At 39.1% G+C, this 25382-nt stretch overlaps 2 protein-coding genes across 7 annotated transcripts in view; one reads left to right on the forward strand and one right to left on the reverse strand.

Annotated features, from left to right (window-relative positions):
- Window positions 1–3241, reverse strand: part of IMMP1L (inner mitochondrial membrane peptidase subunit 1) — an 836932-nt gene extending 833691 nt beyond the window's left edge. For 2 of the 4 annotated variants that reach the window (XM_044058965.1, XM_044058963.1), the window contains exon 1: window positions 3141–3229. The gene's annotated coding sequence lies outside the window, so the exon portion shown is untranslated. Of the gene's footprint in view, window positions 1–3140 lie in introns of all 4 variants that reach the window. The other 2 variants (XM_044058964.1, XM_044058966.1) reach the window with 2 other exon arrangements.
- The window catches only part of ELP4 (elongator acetyltransferase complex subunit 4), a 2241348-nt gene continuing 2219205 nt past the window's right edge, over window positions 3240–25382 (forward strand). For all 3 annotated transcript variants that reach the window (XM_044058959.1, XM_044058962.1, XM_044058960.1), the window contains exon 1: window positions 3240–3502. In XM_044058959.1, coding sequence (XP_043914894.1) covers window positions 3319–3502 — 184 coding nt within the window. In that variant the 5' untranslated portion in view covers window positions 3240–3318. The remainder of the gene's footprint in view (window positions 3503–25382) is intronic.

Consider the following 25382-nt stretch of genomic DNA (forward strand, 5'->3'; position numbering starts at 1 on the left):
GTATCGGCAACCTTCAATACTCAAATCTGTTGTATATCCAGTTTGCAATCCAGGAGACAATGTACACTAATTTTGTCTAACTTTTCAATAATAACAGTCTGGAAGAATAGTTTCAAATGTCTTGGTTAGGTCAAGATAATGTCCACAACCTATGTGACTTTTTCCAAGAGTTTATTATATTCAGGAGACAGGAACCATGTATTCCACACCTATATTTCACAGCATCTGGTAGTTTTCCATGTCTACAAAGATGGTTTCCCTATAACACAACAGATGAGCTCTTACTGCAAAACTGAATTTTTAAGAATATATGACTCTGAAAATGTCTTCAAAAAATTATTTGTTTTGAATAAGAGATCCATTTTTACATCCGTCTCCAAAGAAAAAGACATCTCAGCACTCTACATACAATCTCCAACAGCATCTGCTGATTCATTACAAACTCATCCTTCAATGACTATCACTGTATCACCTTAGAAAAAGCCAAAAGACTATCCATAAAACAAAATGTAACCTAAGATCCTAACTTTACAAGCTACTCCAACTCCAGACACATTCTCCTTGCAGCTACACTTCATGAAAAACTCATACAACCTGAGAATCTACTCACAAGCCACACCAAATCTCATTATCCTTAGAACCAAACTCCATTGCACTGCATATACTTTTCTCCTCTCAGGCACCTATGCTTTGGCAAACTCGTCTCATTAACATAAAATAAGTCAGCATTTACTCCAAATTCAGAATGCAGCTCAAAAAACACTTTTCATCCAAGTCAAATGCTCCTGCTTTAACACAGGACACATCACATAACATACAGTCCCCATCTCTTTTACGCTTGTCTTCTCCTCTCACATAATTGAAGGATGCTGATCCACTTTAGAAACTAATATAAACATTGTACATAGACTCTGCTTGTACATTTTAATGTACATTACACTTATTTTACATTACTAAGCTTTACCTTGTTACTGCTTACATTTCTGCCTTTTTTGTTTGTGAAATGTTTTATTTATTTCATGCAGGCTGAACCTGAAATTAATCAGTTTTGATTACTGCACTACCCCAGTAGACCATCCCCCAACACACATACATATATATATTTATATTAAAAAAAAACGAAGTATGACAATGTCACCAAATCTCTTAACACAAACGCATCTTTGCAGTATATGTTTAAGTTTAAACATTAAACAAATAATAACCAAAGAATGGGGAATCTCAGGATGAGCTAACATCAGATATTTTGTTACCTTTATATCCTGTAAAATTCTAGAAGCAACCAAATTGTTGCCATATTGCAGAGACTGATTAAAGAGCAAGTATATTATGTAAGGTTTGTCATTTACAGTAATACATTCATTGGAGATGTCGGATATGGCTGTTATGAAGTATATCAAAGGTTATAACTATTGTCCAAAATAAGGAGACAAAACACAGGACTCTCATCAAATTGTTACTTCAATGATGGGAACGGAAAGTGAGTAACAAAACATGCCAAGGTTTCCAACAATTGTTCAAAATAAGGTGACAGAAGGCTGGACTCTCTAAATTATTATAATGAGTTAAATGTAAAATGAGAAACAGAATTGAATTTCATGTATATGTTTAAGTGTGTTTGCTCACTTTCATCCTGTGTTGCCAATGTCATAACAACTCACCAAAAAGCAGCAAGGCAAAACAAATAACTGTAGTCTGGAGAAGTCTCTGTGAGTTAAAGGAGATGAAAGAGCTAACTGAAGTTGTTGGTTTTCTAATAAAGTGTTGGCAGCGATCCTACAGATACTGCATTTTATTTTAGTTTTAATGTCATAACATTAATCTCTAGATCTGTTAACCATGATTAACACTGTTAAATCAATTATTAGTTAATTGTTTCAATTAAGAAGGTAAACCAAAACACTCATCTTTTTCAGCCAGTAATCTAGATGGACAATCAGTACAAACATATATCATTATGAGATAATAAAGATTATTTTAATAAAGCAAGTCTGCTTAATAAAAGTGATTTATTTATCTATAGTCATATATTCCTCTTTCCCTAACTATATCGCTGGCAAACCCTCAATTTAAAGTAAGCTAATTCAGTTCAGCTCTCCAGTGCCACAACGTACTGCTAAAGTCTTAGCACAAACCAGGTCATAAACAATGATCTGCATGGCTCTCAATCTCCTAATTGACTGTTTTGCTGCATGATTCTGGCACAAAATGCCCACTACTTATTTAAGGTGTGAAAATACTTTTATTCTTGGCCATCCATTTAACTTGAGAAGTGCTCTAATATGTTTCTTTGCAATGTACCACACAAGCATCTTAATATAAACAAATAAGCCTTCACCAATGCACTCTCAGTTGACAAATAACCTACGGTTTTGCCAAAGAATAACAAAAATAATGCTAAAAAGAAACCTCTGAAATGAGCTTTATGAAAGCATACCTTATAATACAGTTTATATTTCGGGTAGTGAATGGGTAATAAAGTATGAATAGGTCGTGCAGAAGCATCCCATTTAGCTGAACAATAACGCATTACTTAAAGCCAATAAAAGAATAACCAATTATTCTTACGGATAGCTCTCCCAAACTCTGTTCGATTCTATCCACTACTGCTTCAAAAACATCGCCAGCTCTCCATTCTCACTGTTGTCCCACGGTGGCAAGCTTAAACCGAATACCTTAAATGTTATAACAAGAGCGTTTCATTGCTTCACTATCCTTGAACAGGTTTACATGTATGTAAATAAATATACTTTAATTATGGGTTTGACACTAACACGTGAAGCATCAGGAAACAAAACAAGTAAAATAACTCTACATATGAGCATTGACATTAAAAACATGTCACTTTACTATCCTAGCCCCATAAAAGACAAGAAACGTACACTGCAATGTGTCAGCCTTCGTGCAATACCAGAGTAACTAAATTTAGAATTATGTAACCTTTTGTCACACAAACAACTGTAAAGCTGTCTCATCAAATTAAAAGAAACTAAAGAGTATGCGCGCAGAAAATAAACTTCACACATGTTTTGTTATGAGGGAGAAATCCATGATCTACACTACAACATACTACACCAAGTTAACAGAACCACAATTCATGTACACATTAACGCGATTGAGAACACATATAAAAATCTCACCTGATTTAATGAAGTTTAAATTATTTGTGATTTCACTATTAGTTCCATCACTTCCCTCGCTAATTCAACAAACCTGGCAAAAATCGAATTCTACAGCTGACAACCTAGCATTTTCTAAAGGTGATTGGCTGAGTTAGGAGACTTCCCAGAAGTCGCTGCTGTCAACTTAGAAACAAAAATGGCTGCTCCCTATGAAAACGGCATGAGAAGTTCTGCAAGTAGTCCTGGGTTTGGTATACATTGTACTAGTTTTCAAAAGAAAACGCGTAGTAAATTGGTTTCTATTTCTGGAACAAAACATTCTCTCCAAAATGGTTTGCTGTTAATTTCCACCGGGATCCCTTCCTTGGATTACGTGTTAGGTCAGTTTTATTTCGAGACGTTTTGCTTAATGATAAACATTGTCAAGCATACTTATTTGCTTCTAATGTTCTAAGTACGCCCAGAATTTAGTTCTCTCGGTTCTAAAAAAGGGTGTAGCTAGGCATACTCAGTGTACTCAAATGAGTACGTTTTGTCTCTTGTAAATGTCAGCTCAAAAAGCACAGAATGGTTAGACGTGTGTAAATCAATAGTTGCAATATAGATGTATACAAAGAATGTTTACGCAAAGGGAATGCACCTCTAAAATGAGCTTTTTATGGCTATAAATAGTAACTGTTCAAAATAACATCCCTCTAATATATCTGTGGGTAGTATTTTGAGGATTTAGTACATTTTTAAAGTGACAGGTGGGTTGTAGGAGCAACAAAATTAAGTTTGAGTACAAACTGTGAATTGCTGGCAACACCCCTGCTTCTAAAATATATAATTTTGAGTAAAACGTTGAAAGAAATGAATGATGTAGTGACGTGTGAAATCCTGATTACAGATGTTTGGGTGTGTTTGTCCAACTCTTGTAGTGTGGACAAGTTCGTTTAATTGTATGTTTATCTTTGTTTATAAAAAATGTTGACAGATGAGTAGAAAATAATATGCTAATAGGTCAGATACTTTATATAAAATAATCCTGTATTTTATAAGAAAAAAAAAATAATGTGAAGAAAATTTGACTTTCCAATTTCAAGTTGTAGGATGTTGTACATCTTTCCAGCTTGGAGCAAATACACACTACTGAAGTAATTAAAAATTAAAAAAGCTATAAATTGGTTAGCAATCTGCTCTGTTTTTCTGTCAAGGAGGGTTTGAAGGGTATCTGCTGCACCACTGAGACACTCTGATGGTCTGTGTGGCATAAGTCTGTGGATGTCGATATATTATATAATACCAAGATTGCTGCCATAAAGAGTCCCCTCTCCCCCCTTAACTTTTTACTTGTGCCTTTACTTGACTATTAAGCCGCCATTATGCACTTGATAACCCATTTGTTCCTTCCAGGGTAAGAATCCTATATCCTATTCTTTTCTCCTCTGGGAAAGAATTGAGCATCCCAGGAGTGATATCTTGATTCATGCAGGGAATGGGGTGTTTATTTGTGGGTGTAATGCTCCCTTGCACATTCTAATAGATTCTTAGTAGAAGGTATGTATTTTATGAAGGATGTTTTCTTCCTCTATCGGAGATCCTGCTCTCAAAAGTTCTGTCTCATTTACAGTAAGTGACGCAGTCTGATCTCTTGTTTTTTTCCAGCCATTCTGGGAGCAACGTTTGTATCTTAGGTGAGCAGCCATTGTCTTGTCTTCTCTCTCTCTCTCTGTTCGTCTCCAGCTTCTCCAGTCCACATGTTGCTGTTCAAACTGTGGACATCTGGGCCATAGAGCTGTATCCTTCTTTGTTCCAGAGCCGGCTGTCAGGGCAGGGTTTAAATAGAAAAAGGTCCTCAAGTGATGGCCTGTGTAAGAAGTTTACTGCAGGTTAGCAGAGTGATTAGAATTGTGAGGACCTTACCACAGTTTGGGTTAAGCATGCATAAATTGTTCCAACGGACCCTTGAATGACTTGCTACATGATAATTGAGTATTGCAAGTGACTTAACCTTCCCCATTAAAATAAGTAACATAATTGTACCTGGCCAAAAACTAAACCTGTGCTTCTTTCTATAATAAATTGTGTTTAACAGTAGCCCATTCTTCTTTTTATCTTTTGGAGTTTTAGTTGTATATCAGGATTTACCCTCAGCTAGTAGGTCTGATCATGAGGGCGAAACCTGAGTGATCAGACAAAGCCAACTGTGGTTAAATCCTGATAATTTCCCTACAGAGAAGTGGATTATTGCTATTATACATTGACATTATTAAGAAAGAAATTGCTTGCTTTTTTTTTAATCATGTCTTTGTATGATGTCACTTCAATCTTTTGCATTGTCTTCTGTAGGCCAATGTACTCTGTATGCTTATGGAGTTTGCATTCCCTCACTTAAACAGTACATCAGTGCAATGCAGGAGAAGCTACAGAGAAAAGAGAATCTCCATTGCCTTTTTTTCTTTATCAGCTTAAAAAAAGAAAATCAAGGTTTTAATAGGGGCAGAGCAGATATACAAGGAAAATCAAGTATGTTTGTGTTTCTTTAGTTTTGTAGAGCATACCTGTTTTTTCTCATTTTGTTGTGATCTCCAGCATATACTAACAAAGTCTGAACACTTGATGGTGCTTAAGTGACACGACTTTTTTTCTATTGGTATATGCTCAATTTACAATGGACGCTGTAGTTGTGCCATCAAATCAGAGTGCACTTTTTGGAATGCTAAGGACCTCTTTTTGTATAATGTATTTTTGTCTTAGTTGTTTACCGTGGGTAGTACACTGATCACAGTAGACCGTTTGCAGACACAGCCTCACCGCACACCGTGTATCCCTTGGGTCATAGGATTTGATGATAAGAGAAATTACATTTTCTTAGAGGAGACTCTAAAGCAGGAATGAGCTAGAAATTTGCAAGCAAGGCATTTCCTCTCATGGCTAGTAGTGGTTGCATACTTTCTTTCTTTTGCAAGTGTGTCTTTTTACTTTATAAAGCAGTTAACATCTATGATACATGAACATCAATATTTCTCATAGCAACATATTTTCTGTGTAGCACCAACACGTACATACTTTGCCACCTATTTTGCCTGGTAAGCCCCAGTCTCTCCCACTACTTTCTCCTGCATTTCACAGTATTACCTGTTCCCTTTTTCTGCAATGCACTAACCACTCTTAGTATCTCTCCATTTCTCACCCCATCTTCATTTGATAAACTGTACATCTCTAGTCTATATTCACTACTTATTTACTTCTTTCTTACTAATGTGCCTTCTCATTCATTCCATTACTCTCGACCCACACTTGTTTAACCACACATCATGCTACCACAGCATCCACTTATCTTCACCATTTACCTTTTCATACTGACTTCCTTACCCTTTTCTCCACCATCCCCCTTAAAGTACAGACACATTTCAGTACACCTAACGTTACCTGTTTACACTATTTACACCAACCTGCTCAGTTTATCTCTACATACTTAAACACTCATGCTGCTTTCTCACCTTTTTTCAAAACTTTTCTCCACCAAGCATTAGCCACCTCCACTATCCTCCATTTACATTAATAAGACAAACATTAAACATCCCTAAAACTCCCTAATTATTGTTACAAAAACTCCTGTATCATATTCCTGCTTCTCCTCAAAAGACATTAACAGTAACCTGGCCTAACATCCTTTTTCTTTTTTCCTTCTATATGCCAAAAGCCTAAGAAATAAAGCAAACCATATTGGTGCTTTCATATCACAGCACAACCCTGATCTTCTAGCTATAACTATGTCCTGGACTGAAGATGACAGTGTCTCCATACAACACTTTTATCCAAGATGTCAAATCCACCATGATGGAAGGCCAGGACCTAGAAATGGGTGTGGACCTATCTTCTTGAAAGAGCACTTGAATATCAAACTGATTGCTCAGGCAAAATCCACCTCAGACCACTACCCTAACTGGCTACTAACTCAAGGTTCCCCCAAGGTATAAAATTAGTTTCCTCCTCTATTCACAGATTCAGAAAACTCATATTTACCATAATCTCCACGTGTTACAGCAACAGTAATCTCATCATCTTGGGGAACTTTAACCTAAACCTGCACGGTGATGTTTATGACCTCCTAACACATCAAACGTACTCAGCTACGCAGTAGAACCTCCCTACCCTAATTTTAGATTATCCAGGTACTTAGTATTGGACCTAATACTTAAAAGTACACTTAAAATAATTTCTGCAGTTGCACTACACAGACTCTGCCTTAGTGAATTATGACCATTTAGTTTCCTACTAAATCAACCTTGCCATAAATTGCCCCCTAAACTAATCACATTTTAGATCTCTATCAGCATCAGATATAAGTAGGCTCAAGTCATTCTATCATATCTAGACTGATCACCCATACTTGTCACTTCTGAACCCAAATAATCTGTGGAATTACTCCCCAGAATCTTTTTAGATATACAAAACATTTGCTTATCTACAAACCCAATAGAAACCAATGTTTAACATAAATTAAAAGCCCTGCTATATACCTCTGTGATGAAGCACGGCATTCCTGGAAGTCCGGCCTTACTCCTCAAACATAGGCATAGTTTGTATAGCGTAGATATCTTGCAAAATGAGCAGTAAGGTGATACATAACCCATCCATGGGACCGGATGGTGTCCCCGGCTGTGTGCTTCATGAACTCAACGAGGAATTAAACCCACAGTTAGGACAGCTGTTTAATCTTAGCCTCACCTCAGGATACGTACCCAAGGAGTGGCGCACGGCGACTGTGGTCCCACTTCATAAGGGCGGTGCCTCCACAGACCCTGGAAATTACCGCCCCATTAGCTTGACAAGCCTTATCTGCAAAGCCATGGAGAGGATCATAATGGAACTCATAAATAAAGACATAGGGAACTTGCAGACTTTGGATCCAACCCAGTTTGGCTTTGTCAAAGGCAGATCCTGCCTCTTAAACTTGGTTGACTTTTTCGAGACAGTCACCAAGGCCATTGATGAGGGAAAGGCAGTCCATACAGCCTACCTCGACCTGGCAAAGGCCTTCGACACAATACCCCACTCAGGTATCTTCGAAAAACTCATCAGCTTGAATGTAAACCCATACATCACAAGATGGGTTGCAAACTGGCTAAGCGACAGAACCCACAGGGTCAGAGTTGCTGGAGCCATGTCAGACTCAAAGCCTGTCACAAGTGGTGTCCCACAGGGCTCAGTCCTGGGTCCACTCTTGTTCGGCATCTACTTTTCTGAAGTACAAGCAAACACAGGAGGGTTATGGCTGACAAAGTTTGCAGATGACTGCAAACTGGCGCCATAGTCGAAAACACATCTGACACAGATATCCTCCAGAAGGGCCTCACAGAAACGGATAACTGGTGCCAGAGCCATGGCCTGAAGTTAAACGCCAAAAATGCATAGTCATACCCTTCGGGAAAAACAAGGTTACCCCTAGCTACCATATAGGTGACAATCCACTGAGCACAGAAAAGTCATCAGGGATCTGGGGACCCAAGTTGACAGTAGTCTTTCGTTTGACACTCATGTTGCTAAAGTAGTTAGGAAAACCTTCTATATCGCCCACCTGATCATGAAGGGATTCACATCTAGATCAAGGGAGGTCATCGTCCCCCTGTACTCATCACTCATTAGACCTATGATTGAGTACAATGCCCTGCTCGAATGTATCTGACCAGACACCTGATGCAGCTTGAAAGGCCCCAAAAGTTACTCACCAAAAGGATAAAGGGTGTCAAAAATATGTCTTATGTTGCCCGACTGAAAGAACTCCAGCTTTATTCAGTCTCATACCGCTTGCTCAGAGGTGACCTGTGCCTGACATATAAGGCCATGTCAAACCCAGATTTGATGAATATGCTTCACCTCAAAAAATCTAGATCCCTCAGAACCACAAGGGCGGGAGACTTAAACCTTGACACGGTTATAAATAGAACGTGCTGGAGGGACAGATTCATCACCCAGAGACTCCCTATGCTGTGGAACAAAATCCCGGTACATGTGAGGCAGAGCACCTCGCTGGCCTTGTTCAAGAGGAATCTTGACCAATGGATGGGAGATCGCAGATATACCCCAGGGATTACTTCAGTGTCACTGCTTGACAGAGGCACAGAAAAATGATAGGCATAGTTTTTATTCAAACTAAAGGGGTGGCGAAAGCCACATAACTATGGGCTAGGCTTGTAAATGCCCTTGGGCAGATAGCCTAGTATGAACCTATGAACTAGATGAAAGAATTTTAAGATTTCTTAATATAGTCCCCCTAACAATTTTTGAAAAAAGGTCAACTAGCTTTACTGGCTGCACTCCCACACATAGCATATCCTCTGTTTCCTTTCCTTCTTTCTTTAACGACTTTAGAGAATTATTTAACCTCCCTCAGTCCTGTCTTATAAACTCTTGTCATATCTTTTCCAAACCCGCTCCCCCACCCTTCACTTCTTTAGTTTATTTTTAAACCATTCTCAAATAAAAATGTCATTCCACTCCTGGAACGGTTAAAATTGGACAGTCCAGCAGGCTGTAATGTATTATATCCCTGATTCAGTTATCACTGCAAGGTATATATTACAGACCATCTTCATTATACTTCTCACTTTAGAAAAAGTCCTAGAAAGACTTGTTAACAGCTCTCTCAGTACATATCCCAGTATCATCCATGCTAATCCAAATTACATGAACTTTGGTCTAGATGTAGCACTTTAATTTCTCTTTAGTATCTTCCAGGTGATGTTCTGTTATCTGTGGCTGCAAGGCTGTTTACAGGAGCCATGTTCATTGATTTTACAAAAGCATTTCATCTAGTTGACAGGTCCATCTTTATGGATCATTTAGTTGTAAAAGACGTTAGCCCATATCAATCATAAATAGTACGAGGCATCTGCTTCTTGCAGATATTTACATCTTGTCAGCACCCACCTTTGGACTGCACCTCCTTTTTCAAGGAGGGCTAGGCCAGTCAAGGTAAGGATGCATTTGTGAATATCCATCCAATTTCAGTTTGAAGGATGATAATGTATCATACTGCTTGTTTTGCAGCAGGGGTCTGTTCCAGAGATACGGAAGGTGCTAGGGCGGTATCTCTCCATGTTTTGTTTGTTGTTGAAAGTTAGATCAGTGGTTTTGGTATTTGTAGGACTGTTTGATTTGTGGAGATACAAGAGATTTAAAAGCACAGATATATCCTCTGGTGTCTGTAAGATATTGAATAAAGGTACAGCGCTTCTAGTCTTTTGTGGTAACTTAAAGTTTTTAAGACAGTGATCTTGGTTAAGAATGTCTGGAGTTTTTCTTGTTGTTTGATGATGTTTATTGAGGCACAACTCAAAGGGAAGACTGTATTCAGTAATTGTCATAGTCGGTGCTGAATGTAAGGGAACAATGACCTGTTTAGATTGGGATGATATTCCTTTGGCAATTAACTGCTATAAGTAGAAGGGTGATAAAGATGAAGGAATTTTCAACCCAAGTTACAAAGTTTTTAACATGTTCTTTTTGGAATGGGATGTTGGCTGTGTTGTATGTTTGGGGAGGGTTGCTTTACCCAATGTGACAATATTGCACTGGTATTTACAAGTTTAAGTTATTTCTGAAGGGCTTGGGCATCAGGGGGTGGATTTGATAGTGGCTCTCGGTTTACAGACGTCTGCAAACTCTTTTAGCCAGAGATCTTAGTTCATGGTTGGGAGATCAAAAAAGTAAATGCCAAACAAAAAAGTCCTTACACTGAGCACTATGGGACACCACAGATCACCTTTGTACACTCTGATGTACCTGCTACATACACCGTGTGAGTTCTATCTTTTAGCAGATTTACTACTCGTCTTGATGGATAGAAGTATATTTGTAATGCATCAAGCTTACTAACTATGGAAGCATGGTGAATAGTGTCAAATGCCTTGGCTAGGGTAAGGTATGTTGTGTAGACGAATGACAGCTGTCAATAGCCTGTGTTACCCTTTTGAAGAAGTTAACTAGATTCATTAGACAGGCTCTACTCTTGATAAAGAAACTACTGTTGGTCTTGCCTGATGTAATTTTTACAATAATAGTTTATCATATCAGTTATGATGTGTAAAACACCACACAAAGAAAACCAGGAAATAAATACACAAACTCAGAAAAGCCAAGCACCAGCAGCTTCAGCCACCACCAACAAGCTAAATAGACATGGAATACATTTTTAAATTCAGAAAATACATTGATAAAATAAATCCAACCACAGTCGCCAGCTGCATTAAAAACACTGTTTATTACAGGGAAAAAAAACTGAGCGCTTTCATCCCGCTAGTATGGAACTTGATGAGAGTAATTAATACAGCCACAACAGTTTATGTAGCCCCTGAAACTCCACCCCCAAAATCAGCTACTGATTAAAAACAATAATTGAACCAGAGGGGAATTGCCTTAAAATACCAAGTCAAGACTGCAAGAAAAAATATATATAAAACACCATATGTTAAACCAATTCACATTGAAATAATAATAAATTGTGTAATTCTAATCCATTCCAATTAAAACAAAAAACTAATATGTATACATTTGTATGCACACACACGCAGTATAAATGTATGAAAACATTTTTTCATCCAATAGATTTTAATTTCAGGAAATTACTTGTGGAAGTTTGGTCATTTAATCTCCTTGGACCTATAACATTCGTTTTTAGCTGCCATTCTGTTTCAGTCTTTTCTAATATGATTTAAAAAAAAAAAAGGAATGCCCATCATAGCTCTGGATATGTTTCCAGAATGCATTTTTCAAGTCATGTTTTTTAATATCTTTTACATGTTCGTATAGCCTCACTTTTATGGCCTTTTCGTTTTTTTCCAATATATAGAAGATGGTTTCCATTCTGTTATAATCCAAAGTGACATTTACCACCAGGCCCCCACCCCCTGTGTGGGCTTCATTAATCTTAAAAGCTTTTTATTACTCATTTTCATTAAGAAGTTTCCATTTATCACATAAGTTAAAGCTTTCACCACAATGTTTTTTTTTTTTTTTTTTTTGTGAGAAGGTGTCTGATGCCCTCTTCGCAAAATTGTTCATACAGTAAAATAGTTGGGTGCAAGGGTGGGTTGCAAATACTAGGTGTCTTAAAAATATCTATATCCCTGTCCTCTAAGTTGTCATCTCCCAACAGGAGTTGCAAATTCAGCTTCCTAGTGTAAAATTTAAAGTCTACTAAAATGTATTTTTTATTTTTTATTTATTATATTTTGGTTACACATCATCATGGACCATTTATAGTTCTGTAGATGAACTGGATTAGTTCCTTCAATGATGTTAAAATAACTGAAACCTACAAAACGTATTGCACTATATAGGATTTGGTGACATAATGCAATACATTTTAAACATCGAGTTTTTTATATACTATAGCATTTTAATATTTATTATCACAGTGTATTAGTTTCAGTAGGTATTGTCACAAAGTAAACGTTTAGCATTCACATATTTAGCGATGCATACAATATCAAATAACTCATTATGCATCCAGTTTAACATCAAGAAGAATTTTTTTGAAGTTTTATCAATTCAGAACCCACTGGTTTGCTTGAGATTTTAAACACAATTTTATAAGTGCAATTACAATAAGTAAGCAACAAAAAACATGTGTTTTATTTTAAAAGAGATTCTACTGTATGCACTAATTCTACGCACCGAAGAATATTTGTAATTGGATCGTGCTTTAAACAGGATTTGTAAAATGCAATATTTTCTGTTTGAACTGCTTAATCTAATTTGGTTAATTACTTTAATTGCATAATTGAAAACTGATGCTTGTATATAAGCACACAACCTTCCACTAGTGGTTTATCTTGAAAAAGCCCGTCATAGCTACGGGTGAAAGCGCTTGATTTACTTTGGTTTCTACTTGGACTCACATTGTGTGGATTTATTCTGCTTGTCTGTTCGTGCAACTTTTGTTCTGTGTGGCATCGTAATAAAATACTTTGTACATCATTTTGAGAAGAATTTTTACCCTGTGGAGATAAGTTCATTGGATTTCAGTGCCTCTGCATACCTTTTTTTCTACTAAAATGTATACCAATCTACATCTTCTAGAGGGGATGAATGTCCTCACCTTTTCAAAAAAAAAAAAATCAGCATGAAATGCAGTAAAGTGGATAGAACCAAAATGGTAAATCGTAAAATCACCCTTGGTGTTAAGGATGAGATTTAATGTTTCCTCCTGTTGGTTCTGTGTTTCCCACCCTTTCTCCTCTGTTGTTGGGGTAAAGGGGGAAAGGCTTCCGTACTCTGGAGGTCCAATAAATGTTGTTCCTGTCTGAAACCCATTGTCTTGTTCAAAATCCTCTCCGTTCTTTTTTTTGGAGGGGTGGGTGACGGTTCTAAAGGGTGAGCATGGTTTATTATTTTCACCTGTAACTATATCATTAGTAGCTGCAGCGTTCTCACAAATACCCCCAGTGAGCATTAAATGGTGGTGTAGGGTAAGCCTATTTTTTCAAATACTCCCTTTGTCCCGTAACATTTTCTTCTCTTTCTTGTATTTAATTACATTAAGCATTTTGTGTATCTGTACTTAAATATTGTCATACTCCTATTATGTTGTTCAAACATTAAATCATTATAAGTACTTGCATCAAGTTCCATAATTTCTTTTTCGGATACATCTATACCTTTAAGGTTATGCTTAAGAAGTTCCATCAGCTCGTGTCCATGCCTATCAAATAGGTTTAACTGTTCACCATGCAATGCCGACCCTTCTTTCAAGCCGTTTGGGAATTCCTTTTCCTTTAAAGACATGTTGGACTTTTTGATGAAGGTAAATAGTCTGTATTCTGAAAATAAGATTTTGGTAACAATAGATGTTGTCGATTTTTCTCATTATAACTCACCAATGTGGAGTGGGTTGGTTTTGTGATTTTTATACCAAAAAGGCAGGTTGGATACTAATGACACAGAAGTTTTAAGAACTTTGGAGAGTATTTTTGGCAATAACTACATATGGTTTGAAGGAAGTATTTATGAACAAACAGAGTAGTTATGGGGCAGCATATGCCCCCATTTTTGCAAATATATTTTTAGCATATTGGGAGAAAAAGTTTGTTCTTGGCTCTGAATTTAAAGATGTCTGGACTTTATCATTCAAAAATTGCCCATATATAGTCCTTTTCTGGAATAATACAGAGGAAAGATTACATCGTTTTCCAGTATATTAGCAACTCAACCCTTTTTTTTTTTAAATTTACTTTAAATGTATCTTACAACCATTTATGTTACCTGGGTGTTAAAATCTTAATTGACCAGGCTAATAAAGGCTTTGTTGGTAACCTGTACAGAAAACCAACATATTCAAATAGCTTGCTCCACTTCGACAGTTGCCACATTATTTACCAAGAAAGTTTTGGTTAAAGGCAACTTGTGAGGCTGCCAAGAATTATTTTGTCATTAGATGCCTTCTTTGAGGAAGGTGAAAATTTAAGGTCTGTATTACCTAATAAAGGCTACTCTAACCCTTTCCTGGTCAAGTCGGATCACAGAGCTGTATACTTTTAAATAAATTACAAGGCTAAATACCTCCAACAATCTAATACAATTCCAAACCCCATCTCATACTCTGAGAACACAGCTGACTGTGGAATTGTTCACAGAAATGCTGTACAATCATGAAAGTAGCTGCATAGAGACACTGCACCTACCTGAAGTAAACATAGGGCAACTTCTAAAACAAACCGTTGTGGAAGAATCCCAGTATAAATAGGTTGTATAAATAACAAGAAAATGTACATCCAAAAACTGGAAGGGTATCTTCAAGGTAAAAACTCTCATCAGTCTGAACAAGGAACTCTGGTGACTGATCAAGTCCACAAAAGCCAAATTTGACATAAAAATAACCTCCAAAGCCAAGGACAGTTATAAAGCTTTCTTCAGTTATGTTTGCAACCTTAAAGGCAGCACCCAGTAATGTGCTGAACTAATGGTGAATGGATCCACATGTACAGAGCCAGAGGATATAGCAAATCTGCTGTTCAGTAAATTCAACTCCAGCTTTACTGCCCCCCCCCCCTTCACCTCCCCAGGCAAATACTTTCCACAGTTTCTGCACTAACTTTCAATAGGGAGCAGGTCCTCACTGTTCAATCTAAGGCCAAGAACACTGCTTCAGTGGGCCCTGATAATACCTCTTGGATGCCTCCTGAATAACATGAAACACAACCTGGCAGATCTACTAGAATCTCTTTAACCATAGCCGCCAGACAGGCTTTGTGCTTAACTAATGGAGGACTGCAACCTTTAGTCCTGTTAACAAGAGAGGGGAACTTCCACAGACCTGGGGAGCTACAGAGCCGTAAGTTTGACTAGTCTCTTATGTAAGGCCATAGAAGGGATTATCATGGATCTGACGAATAGTGACTTAGGAAACCTGCAGTCACTAGACCCTACTCAATTTGGCTTTGACAAAGGCAGGTCATGCCTATTTAACCTGGTGGACTTCTTCAAGAAGGTCACTAAAGCTGTAGACAAGTGCAGAACAGCACACACTGCCTAACTCAATTTGGCTATGGCATTTAATACAATATCTCACTCTGGCACTTTAGGTAAACTTTCAAAATTAGACATAAACCCGTATGTCACTCAATGGATAGCCAGCTGGCTCACTGATAGAGTGCAAGTAGTTAGGATAGGAGAATCCACTTTCCCAAAGAGGCCCGTTACTAGTGGATATCCCATATGGATCTGTGCTGGAGCCACTCATGTTTACCATCCTCATATCTGAAGTCAAGTCAGTAGTCAGGGGCCTCTGGCTGAACAAGTTTGCAGACCACTACAAACTGGGCTTAGTTACTTAATCACTGAAAGGCACAGATACTATTCAAGATGGTCTGACACAGACAAACAGCTGATGTCAGAATCATGAACTAAAACTCAGTTGCAAAGTGCATCATAGTACTGTTTGGAAAGACGGGCACCTCTGAAAATTAACACATTGATAATACACCCTTAAAAGTGGAGCCAGTGGTCAGGAATCTGAGAACTCATGTTGACGGTAGCCTGATATTTGACCACCACATATCCAGTGTTGTGAGAAAAATCATTAATTGGTGCAAACTTATAAATAAGGGCATAGCGTCCAGGTCCCAGAAGGTCATTATTCCACTGTACTTAGCTCTCATCGCACCAATCATCGAGTACAACACGCCCTTCGGTATGTATCTGGCAGGTACTTGCAACAGCCTAAGAGACAGCAAAAATTCTTCAGAAAGGAATACAGGGAGTAGACAAGTCCAATGCAGACCATCTGAAAGTCCTATCCCTGTACTCTGTTTCCTACAGACTGTTGTACAGTGATCTATGAATCACCTACAAGGTAATTGATCCTGTACTGGCTAGATTTGTTGCATATCTGCACACAGTTAACATTAGAAATAGCTGATGTGAGGATCTAAACCTCGTCTGTGACCTGTGACATAAATATGATGGAGTGATAGGTATGTGTCTCAAAGATGATCTGTTCTCTGGAACAAAGCTCAAGCCTAACCCTATTCAAACGTAACTTGAACCAATGGATATGAAATTGCAAATTCACCACTGGTTTGGCACTTGTGTCCCTAGTGGACAGGGGCAACCTACGAATGCTTGATTTGTATAACTCTACATTCCAACCCAGAAAATTCCTTGGCGGTATTGACACATCAGCAATATTTTTTTTTTAATTTGGGGTAATCTTGGCTAGGCCTAAAGTAGCTCTTATGCTGACTGCCTAGTAACCCCACCTATGAATCTGTAAGTTATATTTTTACTTGATGTCAGCAAGTGATGGAGGAGGAGGCGGAGAGGGATGATGTTTTATGGCCAAATTAATATGGGGGCAGACAACGAGAGACACTAGGTTTAAAAACACAACAAAAGCAGGGTAGGAATTTCTTTCAGCCACTTAGCTGTCTTATTGAATAGCCTGAGCCTGGCACAAACAGAACTGGAGGGCTTAACTGATAAAGCTCTCAGGCAACAGACAGCAATAACGATTAACTCCAACCCTTACCTCACTTGGAAGTAATCAGAACTTGTACAACATACCACGGCTCTCAATGTCTCTCACAAAAAGGCAGCCAGGATTTATTTTCATAAATTAAACCACTTAAAAGGCAAAAACAGGGCAGCTGTTTACTGAAATGAACGAGTAAGACTTGTATAAAAAAAAAAAGTGTGCAATACTTTATAAAGATGCTCTAGGGTTAGAAATGACAAAAACACAGATTTAAATAACTTAATGATTTAAAACAGCTAAAAACAGATACAGACTGCTAAAACGGCCTTTGAAAATAGAGAACACGAAATTAAAATTTTCAGCCACTTGGTACTCTTGTTGAATAGCCTGAGATCGGCCATACTATGAGATACCATATCTTGGTTTCAAAACTTATCTTTCAAATCATTACTTCTCTGTCAGCTTTAATTCCACCACCTCACTTAACACATCTCTTTATAAGGGAGCTCATCAGGAGTCGGTACTTGCTTCCCCGCATTATTTTCCCATCTATATCAGCAGGATGCCCTGTGATCTTCCTCACCTTTCACTTCTACTGTACCCTGAAGATATGGTACTGTCCCATTCTGATTGCTCCTACTCCTACAAAAAAATCATCACTCTGACTTCTTGTGTCTCATGAAATGAATTTACAGCAAACAAAAACATTTTGCCAAAACTAAAACCATGGTCTTTGGCACTAAGAGGGAAAGCTGCTAAATTCTCTATGCAGCTTCAAATCTTAGATCACAAAGATACTTCAAACAGAAAACGTCCATCCCTTCAAATACCCAAGCATCTGTCTTGATCCCATTTTCAGTTTCGGTCAGTTCTTAGACAGTACTTGTAAATTCACTCTTATTCTTTGTCAAAAAACTCCCCCTATCTTGCACACCTTAAAACATAATAGGTAAAGGTGTCCTGCTTTCACAACTAGAATATGGATGCCCACTAGTAGCTTCTGCTTCTTAAAGAAGCACTTCAGTAATTCAGTCCATCTCTGATAACATCTGTTATTTCATTAGTATCTCCCCATCACAGGAACACCATTGTACACCCCTTGAAAAGGCAAATGGCTGCCAGTCAAGTAAACATAAAACCTGCAAAAAATTGATAACACTGCACCACCAACTCAAAACTAAAAGCTGAAGATTGTTTGTTTGCGTCTTTAGCTTTTAGTTTTAAGCATAAAACCTGCTACTTGGTTCTCATCTATTCAACCCGCCTGTGTGACCAGTCACACTCTCCTTTAGCTTCAAAGATCCTAAGAAAAAAATACTCCCTACCAAATGAAGTTTCACAGCCACTTCATACCCATCTTTCAAAATCCAGTTCCCAGGCTCCATGGTGTTGACCGCTTCTACTCAATTTTAGGCCCCGATCTCTGGGAATCTGTCCAACACTTCATGAAAGACACTACCTCACACCCAAAATTCAGGTCACAGCTCAATTTACTCTGCAAAAATAATATAGTTAAAGTATAGTGCCTTAGCAGGTGTCATGTTATCTAACCCCCCTCTGTCTTCAGTTCTACCTTCACTCTCATTCAACTTACCCCTCTTTTTTTTTTGTTTTGTCTTTCTTTTTCTCCAATGCTAAGCTTTTGTGCCCATACTGTGGTCGGCATACTGTGTTAAACTTGTATATTGTGTAATATCTGCGGTTACTGGTCGCTGTTATGAATACCAATATTTCAGTCTTTTGGTCTTCATTGTTTTACTATACGCATGTATTTTTGTTTCAGATGTTAACTACTGTATCTTTAGACCGATACTGAAATTGGTCATTTGTGATCAGTGCTCTACTGTGGTTAACAATTTCAAATAAAGTAAATAAATGGATAGATATTTAGCAAGTACCAGTTTAAGACCAGATGGCCTTAGTTTCCCCACAAATTATCAGATTGGTATAGGCTATAGGTAGGGGAAACACCTGTGTGTGTTTGTGTTTCTTTGTCTCTCTCTCTCTCTCTGTCTCACAATTCACTATAGTTGCCAGAACTATGACAGCAACTGGAAGAGTGTCAACTTAGATATATCTGTAAACTCCTCCACAACCCTTTTATGTTACTGATTTAATAGCATTACTAGATACGGTCCTTTCAGAAAACTTTGGAAATTTTAAAGAAATCCTGCTAAAATTTTTAATCTCTCTTCCCAGACTGTTGAAATCTTTAACATCTGATGATAAGAGTACTTCTGTGCCTTCAGGACCAATACACAAAATAACTAAGTGCACAGTTGATATTGACTAATTCAAGTCTCTAGAGATAAATTACTATATGACCTTAATTCTATGGTCTGGTCTCAGTCGTAATCCTTAATTGGCCAAGATATTTCTCTGGGGCTGAAAGTGTGACCAGACCCATAATTAAGCTGCTTTCCAAAACACATGCAAATGCACATTATCACCCACATACCAGTCAGACATGTAAACGGTTCCACATAGTAGCCTAAACAAAACGCATACATATAGACATGTATACATGCTGGAGTGACAGACATGTCTCTCAGAGATTACCCCTTCTCTGGAACAGGCTTTCTGTTCATGTAAAGCAGAGCCCTTCCCTGACTCTCTTCAAACACAGTTTGGATTGATGGCTAGGGAGTAGTGAATTAACTTCTGGCGTGGCACCCAGGTCCCTTATGGACAGTGGCAGTATGTAAAATTCTGAAAGGGATAGACAGAAACCATAGCCATCATCTAACCCTTAGGGATTGAAAATCTGGTAAAATTTGGGTAATAATGGCTAGATGTGTAACTGCTGTTTTAGCCTAGTAATCTCGAGTGACCCTATGAATCTGTAAATATTTGTATACATAACTGCACAAGCAAGTACAGAATGGCTGAAGACTACAGTTCACCCATAACCTACTGTTTCTCATCAATTGCAGTGATGAAGCAATATTGCCTATCCTTGCTGCTGTATCACTGGAGTACAGCTGAGTAGGGAAAGGATAGCAGCACAATGAGATCAATCATGGACTGTAATAGCCTAGTGAGATATACATGACAAAACTCTCCTTAGCATGGAGAACATAGATATCTGTGCAGTAACAGAAACCTGGTTCAAGGCTCCCGAGAGCACCCCAGCACTACCGGGTTATAACTCATACCGTGCTTTTCGGCCCCAAAACTTGGACCGAACCACAAAAGGAGGGGGAGTATCAATATTTGTCAAAGATAACCACACCTCTAGGTTGGTGGCACAGCACGAAGCATCAGAGACTATCCATGTGCAGCTAACAGTGGGTAAAATTGCCTTCCAGTTTATAGCCTGCTACAGACCACCCTCCCAAACCCAGGAACCCCACTCAGCCTTCCTTAGAACACTGGAAAATATGAAGGTCTCTCCAAACACCATTATATTGGGCAACTTCAACTACTCAAACATAGACTGGGAGCATTACTCTAGCTCCAACACCCTAGCCCAAAGGTTCCTAGAATTTATAAACTCAGATGCTATGGAACAACTTGTTACCACTCCCACAAGAGGGGAAAACATACTGGACCTGATCATTACCAACATGGGGACTCTATGCTCCAGACCAGAAGTGTATCCCTCACTGATAAGATCAGACCATAAACTAATTTCACCGGATATTCACATCCCGACTCCACCCCCTGCCCAGAAAACCACAGTGAAAAACTTCTCTAAAGCAAATTTCACACTCCTCAAAACTGAGGTGGAATCCTTCAAAGCCCCCGGGCCTGTGGAAAATACGGCCCAGACCGCAGAATCCTTTATAAACGCATTCTATGAACACCTTCAGGAATGTATGGATCATGCAATCCCAAATAAAACCAAGACCCAGTGCTCCAAAGGCAGACGTCCTGTCTGGTGGACCCCAGCCATAAACAAACTATACAATAGAAGGAGGAAGCTACTACATGATAGAGCAAAATCCCAAAAAGGGAAGGCATCTCTGATCAGTATTAGTAAAAAACTACGGGCACTCATAAAATCGTCTAAGGCCAGCTTCGAGAGAAAAATTGCACAGGACACTAAGGATAATCACAAGGCTTTCTTTAGTTATGTTAGGAACCTGGGTGGGAATTCCCAGATATGCTCAGAATTAGTCCAAAATGACAAAAAATACACCAAACCCACAGACATTGCCAACATCCTAGCTGACAGGTTCAGCGCAAACATTCCCCCCCCCCCACACACCAAAAGGGCAAATATCGATCCCAGCAGAGTGCTGCCCCCCTGACATCTCAGATGCGCAGGTAAGAGCTGCCCTCTCCAAAGCAAAAAACACAGCATCAATGGGACGAGACGGTGTCCCGGGCTGCATCCTACATGAACTCCAAGAAGAGCTAAACCCAAACATAAAACTACTGTTCAATCTCAGCCTTACTACAGGATGTACCCAAAGAGTGGCGTACAGCAACAGTGGTCCCTCTCCACAAAGGTGGTGCCTCAACGGATCCTGGAAACTATTGCCCCATAAGCCTGACTAGCTTGGTCTGCAAAGCTATGGAAAGGATCATCATGGACCTCATAAATAAAGATATCGGGGACCTACAGACACTGGATCCTACCCAGTTTGGCTTTGTTAAGGGCAGATCCTGCCTCTTAAACCTGGTTGATTTCTTTGAAACAGTCACCAAGGCCATTGACGAGGGGAAGGTGGTCCACACAGCCTACCTGGACCTTGCAAAAGCCTTCGATACAATACCCCACTCGGGCATTATAGATAAGCTCACCAGCTTAAATATAAACCCCTGTATCACTAGATGGGTTGCAAACTGGCTCAAGGACAGAACCCACATGGTTTGAATTGCTGGAGCCATGTCAGACTCCAAACCAGTTACAAGTGGCATCCCACAAGGCTCAGTCCTGGGACCTCTCTTGTTCGGTATATATTTCTCGGAGGTACAGGCCAACACAGAAGGACTGTGGCTGACCAAGTTCACAGATGACTGCAAACTGGGCACCATAATCGACTCTCCAGCCGACACAAGCATCCTCCAAAAGGGCCTCATAGAAACAGACAACTGGTGCCAGAGCCATGGCCTCAAGCTAAATGCCAAAAAGTGTATAGTCATCCCCTTTGGCAAAAACAAAGTGCCCACAAATTACCACATAGGTGGTAATCCATTAAGTATAGAAGAAGTAATTAGGGACCTGGGGGCCCAAGTTGATAGCAATCTCTCATTTGACAACCACGTGGCCAAAGTGGTTAGAAAAACATTTTATATAGCCCACCTAATCATGAAGGGATTCACATCTAGATCAGGGGACCTCTTTACTCATCCCTCATCAGGCCCATAATTGAGTACAACGCCCCTTTTGGGATGTACCTTACCAGACACCTGCAGCAACTGGAAAGACCCCAAAAGTACCTCACCAAGAGGATCAAAGGGCTCAAACAGATGCCATATGCTGCCCGGTTAAAGAAACTCCAGCTCTACTCAGTGGCATACCGCCTGCTCAGAGGTGATCTGTGCCTGACGTATAAAGCCATGTCCAACCCGGAATTAATGGGCATGCTGCACCTCAGAAAATCCAAATCCCATCTAGCTACGTGCTCGAGATACTTGACGCTTAGCACTGAAATAAATAGGACATGCTAGAGGGACAGATTATAACCCAGAGGCTCCCTTCACTCTGGAATAAAATCCCAGTCCAGGTTAGGCAGAGTCCCTCATTGACTCTCTTCAAGAGGAATCTTGATGAGTGGATGGGAGATCGTAGGTTTACCCCGGGTATCCCTTCTGTGTCACTGTTAGAAAGAGGCACAGTATACTAACCTCGAAAAGGGCATAGCAAAATTAATTTAAAATGGGTGGTGAAAGCCAAACACACTCTGGCTAGGCTTATAGATGCCCTAGGGCAGATAGCCTAGTATGAACCTATGACAACTGCTACACAGAAATGGGCAATGAAGCAAATACAGGTCAAAACGTCTATGAATTTTGCTGTCTACTCTTGCATACCAGTCAGGACATTGTGATATGTTATGTTATGAGGCATCCTCCTTGGAGCTGTACAGTACAGCATATAAACACAAATAAAAGTACTGTCCGCACCCACTACACTGAAGTAATGTAAGTTGTACAGCTGATAGCATTCATCTGTACAAAACCCCAACAATTTGGTTTACAAAAACTGCTGTTCTGCTTTCCCTTTACTGACATCTTGCAATCCTTACACCAATAACAGACACTGTGTCTATGTTTTGGGTATGTCGGGTGTGATGCTGGAGGCATGTTCATTAAATCGTCTCTTGCATCAAGTGTTTTGTGTGTCATTTCAGGGAATAGGGTGCTCAGGCAATGTTGTTGTGTGCCCCTCTCTTACACTACTGTTATCCACAAATTCAAAGAAACTTTATTGTCATTTAGGAAACATAAGTGCTACCTAAATGAAATTTCGAGTGTCGGCTTTTTTGAGGAGAAAACAAACAAAAAGACAGATATGATAAGTATCAAATAATAAATAACTATAGTACAAAAGTAATAATGTAGGTAGCTTATGCACATGCTTGTACACTATATTTATATACAGAGGACAACGCTGACTACCCGATGATTAACACATGAAAAGGAAAAGTACACTATACACAGAGGTGAGATTGGGTGATATTGCCCATAAGTGATTGGAATTGCACTTGAATGAGAATGCTTTAGTTTTAGTATGCAATAAATAAATAGAATTACTGTACAGAAAAAAAAGAAAAGAATGAGAGTGTAACGATCTATTATAGTTTTGATACATCCAGATTTTCATCTGCATTAATGAGTCTTATTGCAGTTTGATGAAAACTGTTCATGAATTTGGAGGTCCTGCAGCTGATACTCTAACATTCTACCAGATGCAGGTTTAGTGAACCAACTATACACTGGATGAGAAGTGTCACTCAGTATTTTGCGGGACCTCTTTTTACATCTCATTTCAAAGATCTCCTGTAAAGTAGGAAGATTAGTGACCACGAGCTTTTCTGCTGTTCATATTATTGTTTGCAGCTTCTTCTTTTCGGCCATTGTGCTGTTACCGAACCATACAGTGCAGTTGCTGGTGAAACTGCTCTCGATGTCTCCTGTGTAGAAGGTACTTAGAGCATTCAGAGAGAGCTTGGCTTTCCTAAGCCTTCTTAGGAAGTGTAGTCGCTGGTGGGATTTTTTAATTAGCTGGCCTGTGTTTGTACTCCAAGAAAGATCCTCTGATATATGTACCCCAGGAACTTTGTAGTTTGGACTCTCTCCACTTCTTCACCATTGATCTTGAGAGGCAGATGCATGGCAGAGTTTTTTCTGAAGTCAATAATGATTTCTTTTGTTTTGTTGTATTGACATTCAGGTCCAAATTGTTGCACCATTCAGTCAGGGAGTTGACCTCATTCCTATACCCACTCTCGTCATCACCACTTATGAGTCCCACCACTGTGGTGTCATCTACAGATTTGCTGATGTGGTGGTTGTTAGCTTTCGCAGAGCAGTCATGTGTAAGGTTGTGAACAGTAAATGCAACCCTGGGGTATTCTGGTGTTGATTGTAATACTCCTTGAAGTGTAGTTACCAATGTCTTCCAGTCAGGAAATTGAGGATCCAGTTGCACAGCCCTTAATCTTTGCCAAGGTTGCTTAGCTTTTCTATAAGTTGAATACCAAGCTGAAATGTATGAACAGCAGCCTGGCATAGTTTTTGTTCTCTTTAAGATGCTCCAGTGTGAGGTGAAGTGCCACTGAAATGGCATCAGCAGTTGATCTGTTTGCCCGGTAGACAAACTGCAGTGGGTCAAAGGATTGTGGTAGTACTGTAGTCAGATGCCTTTTAACCAGTATTTTGAAGCATTTCATTACATCAGATGTAAGGGCTACTGGCCTGTAATCATTTAGGCAGGTGGGGTTGGCTTTTCTTTTGGGCAGAGGGATTATGTTGGTAACTTTAAAGCACGCTGGTACTTTCTCCTGGACAAGTGAGATATTGAAGATGTCCATCAGGACTATGCTGAGTTGGTCTGCACAACCTTTCAGTACTTTCCCTAGAATGTTATCAGGGCCAGCAGCCTTCCCGGGGTTCACTTTCCTCATTTTGTTCCTTACATCCATAGCACTGAAGTTGAGTACTGCCCCCTTTAGTCATTGAGAAGCTTTACAGCCTCCAAGTTGCTTTTTTCTTCAAACCTGCCATAAAATGTGTTTAGACTGTCCAGAAATTCAAGGCTACCATCGCACTGAGCTGACTTGGTCTTGTAGTCAGTTAGCTGTTGAATACCATGCTACAAGCTTCTTGAATCTTTTGCATTTTAG

This window comes from Protopterus annectens, chromosome 17.part0 (assembly GCF_019279795.1).
Source record: "Protopterus annectens isolate FY-2018-M chromosome 17.part0, PAN1.0, whole genome shotgun sequence".
Classification (NCBI taxonomy): domain Eukaryota; kingdom Metazoa; phylum Chordata; order Ceratodontiformes; family Protopteridae; genus Protopterus; species Protopterus annectens.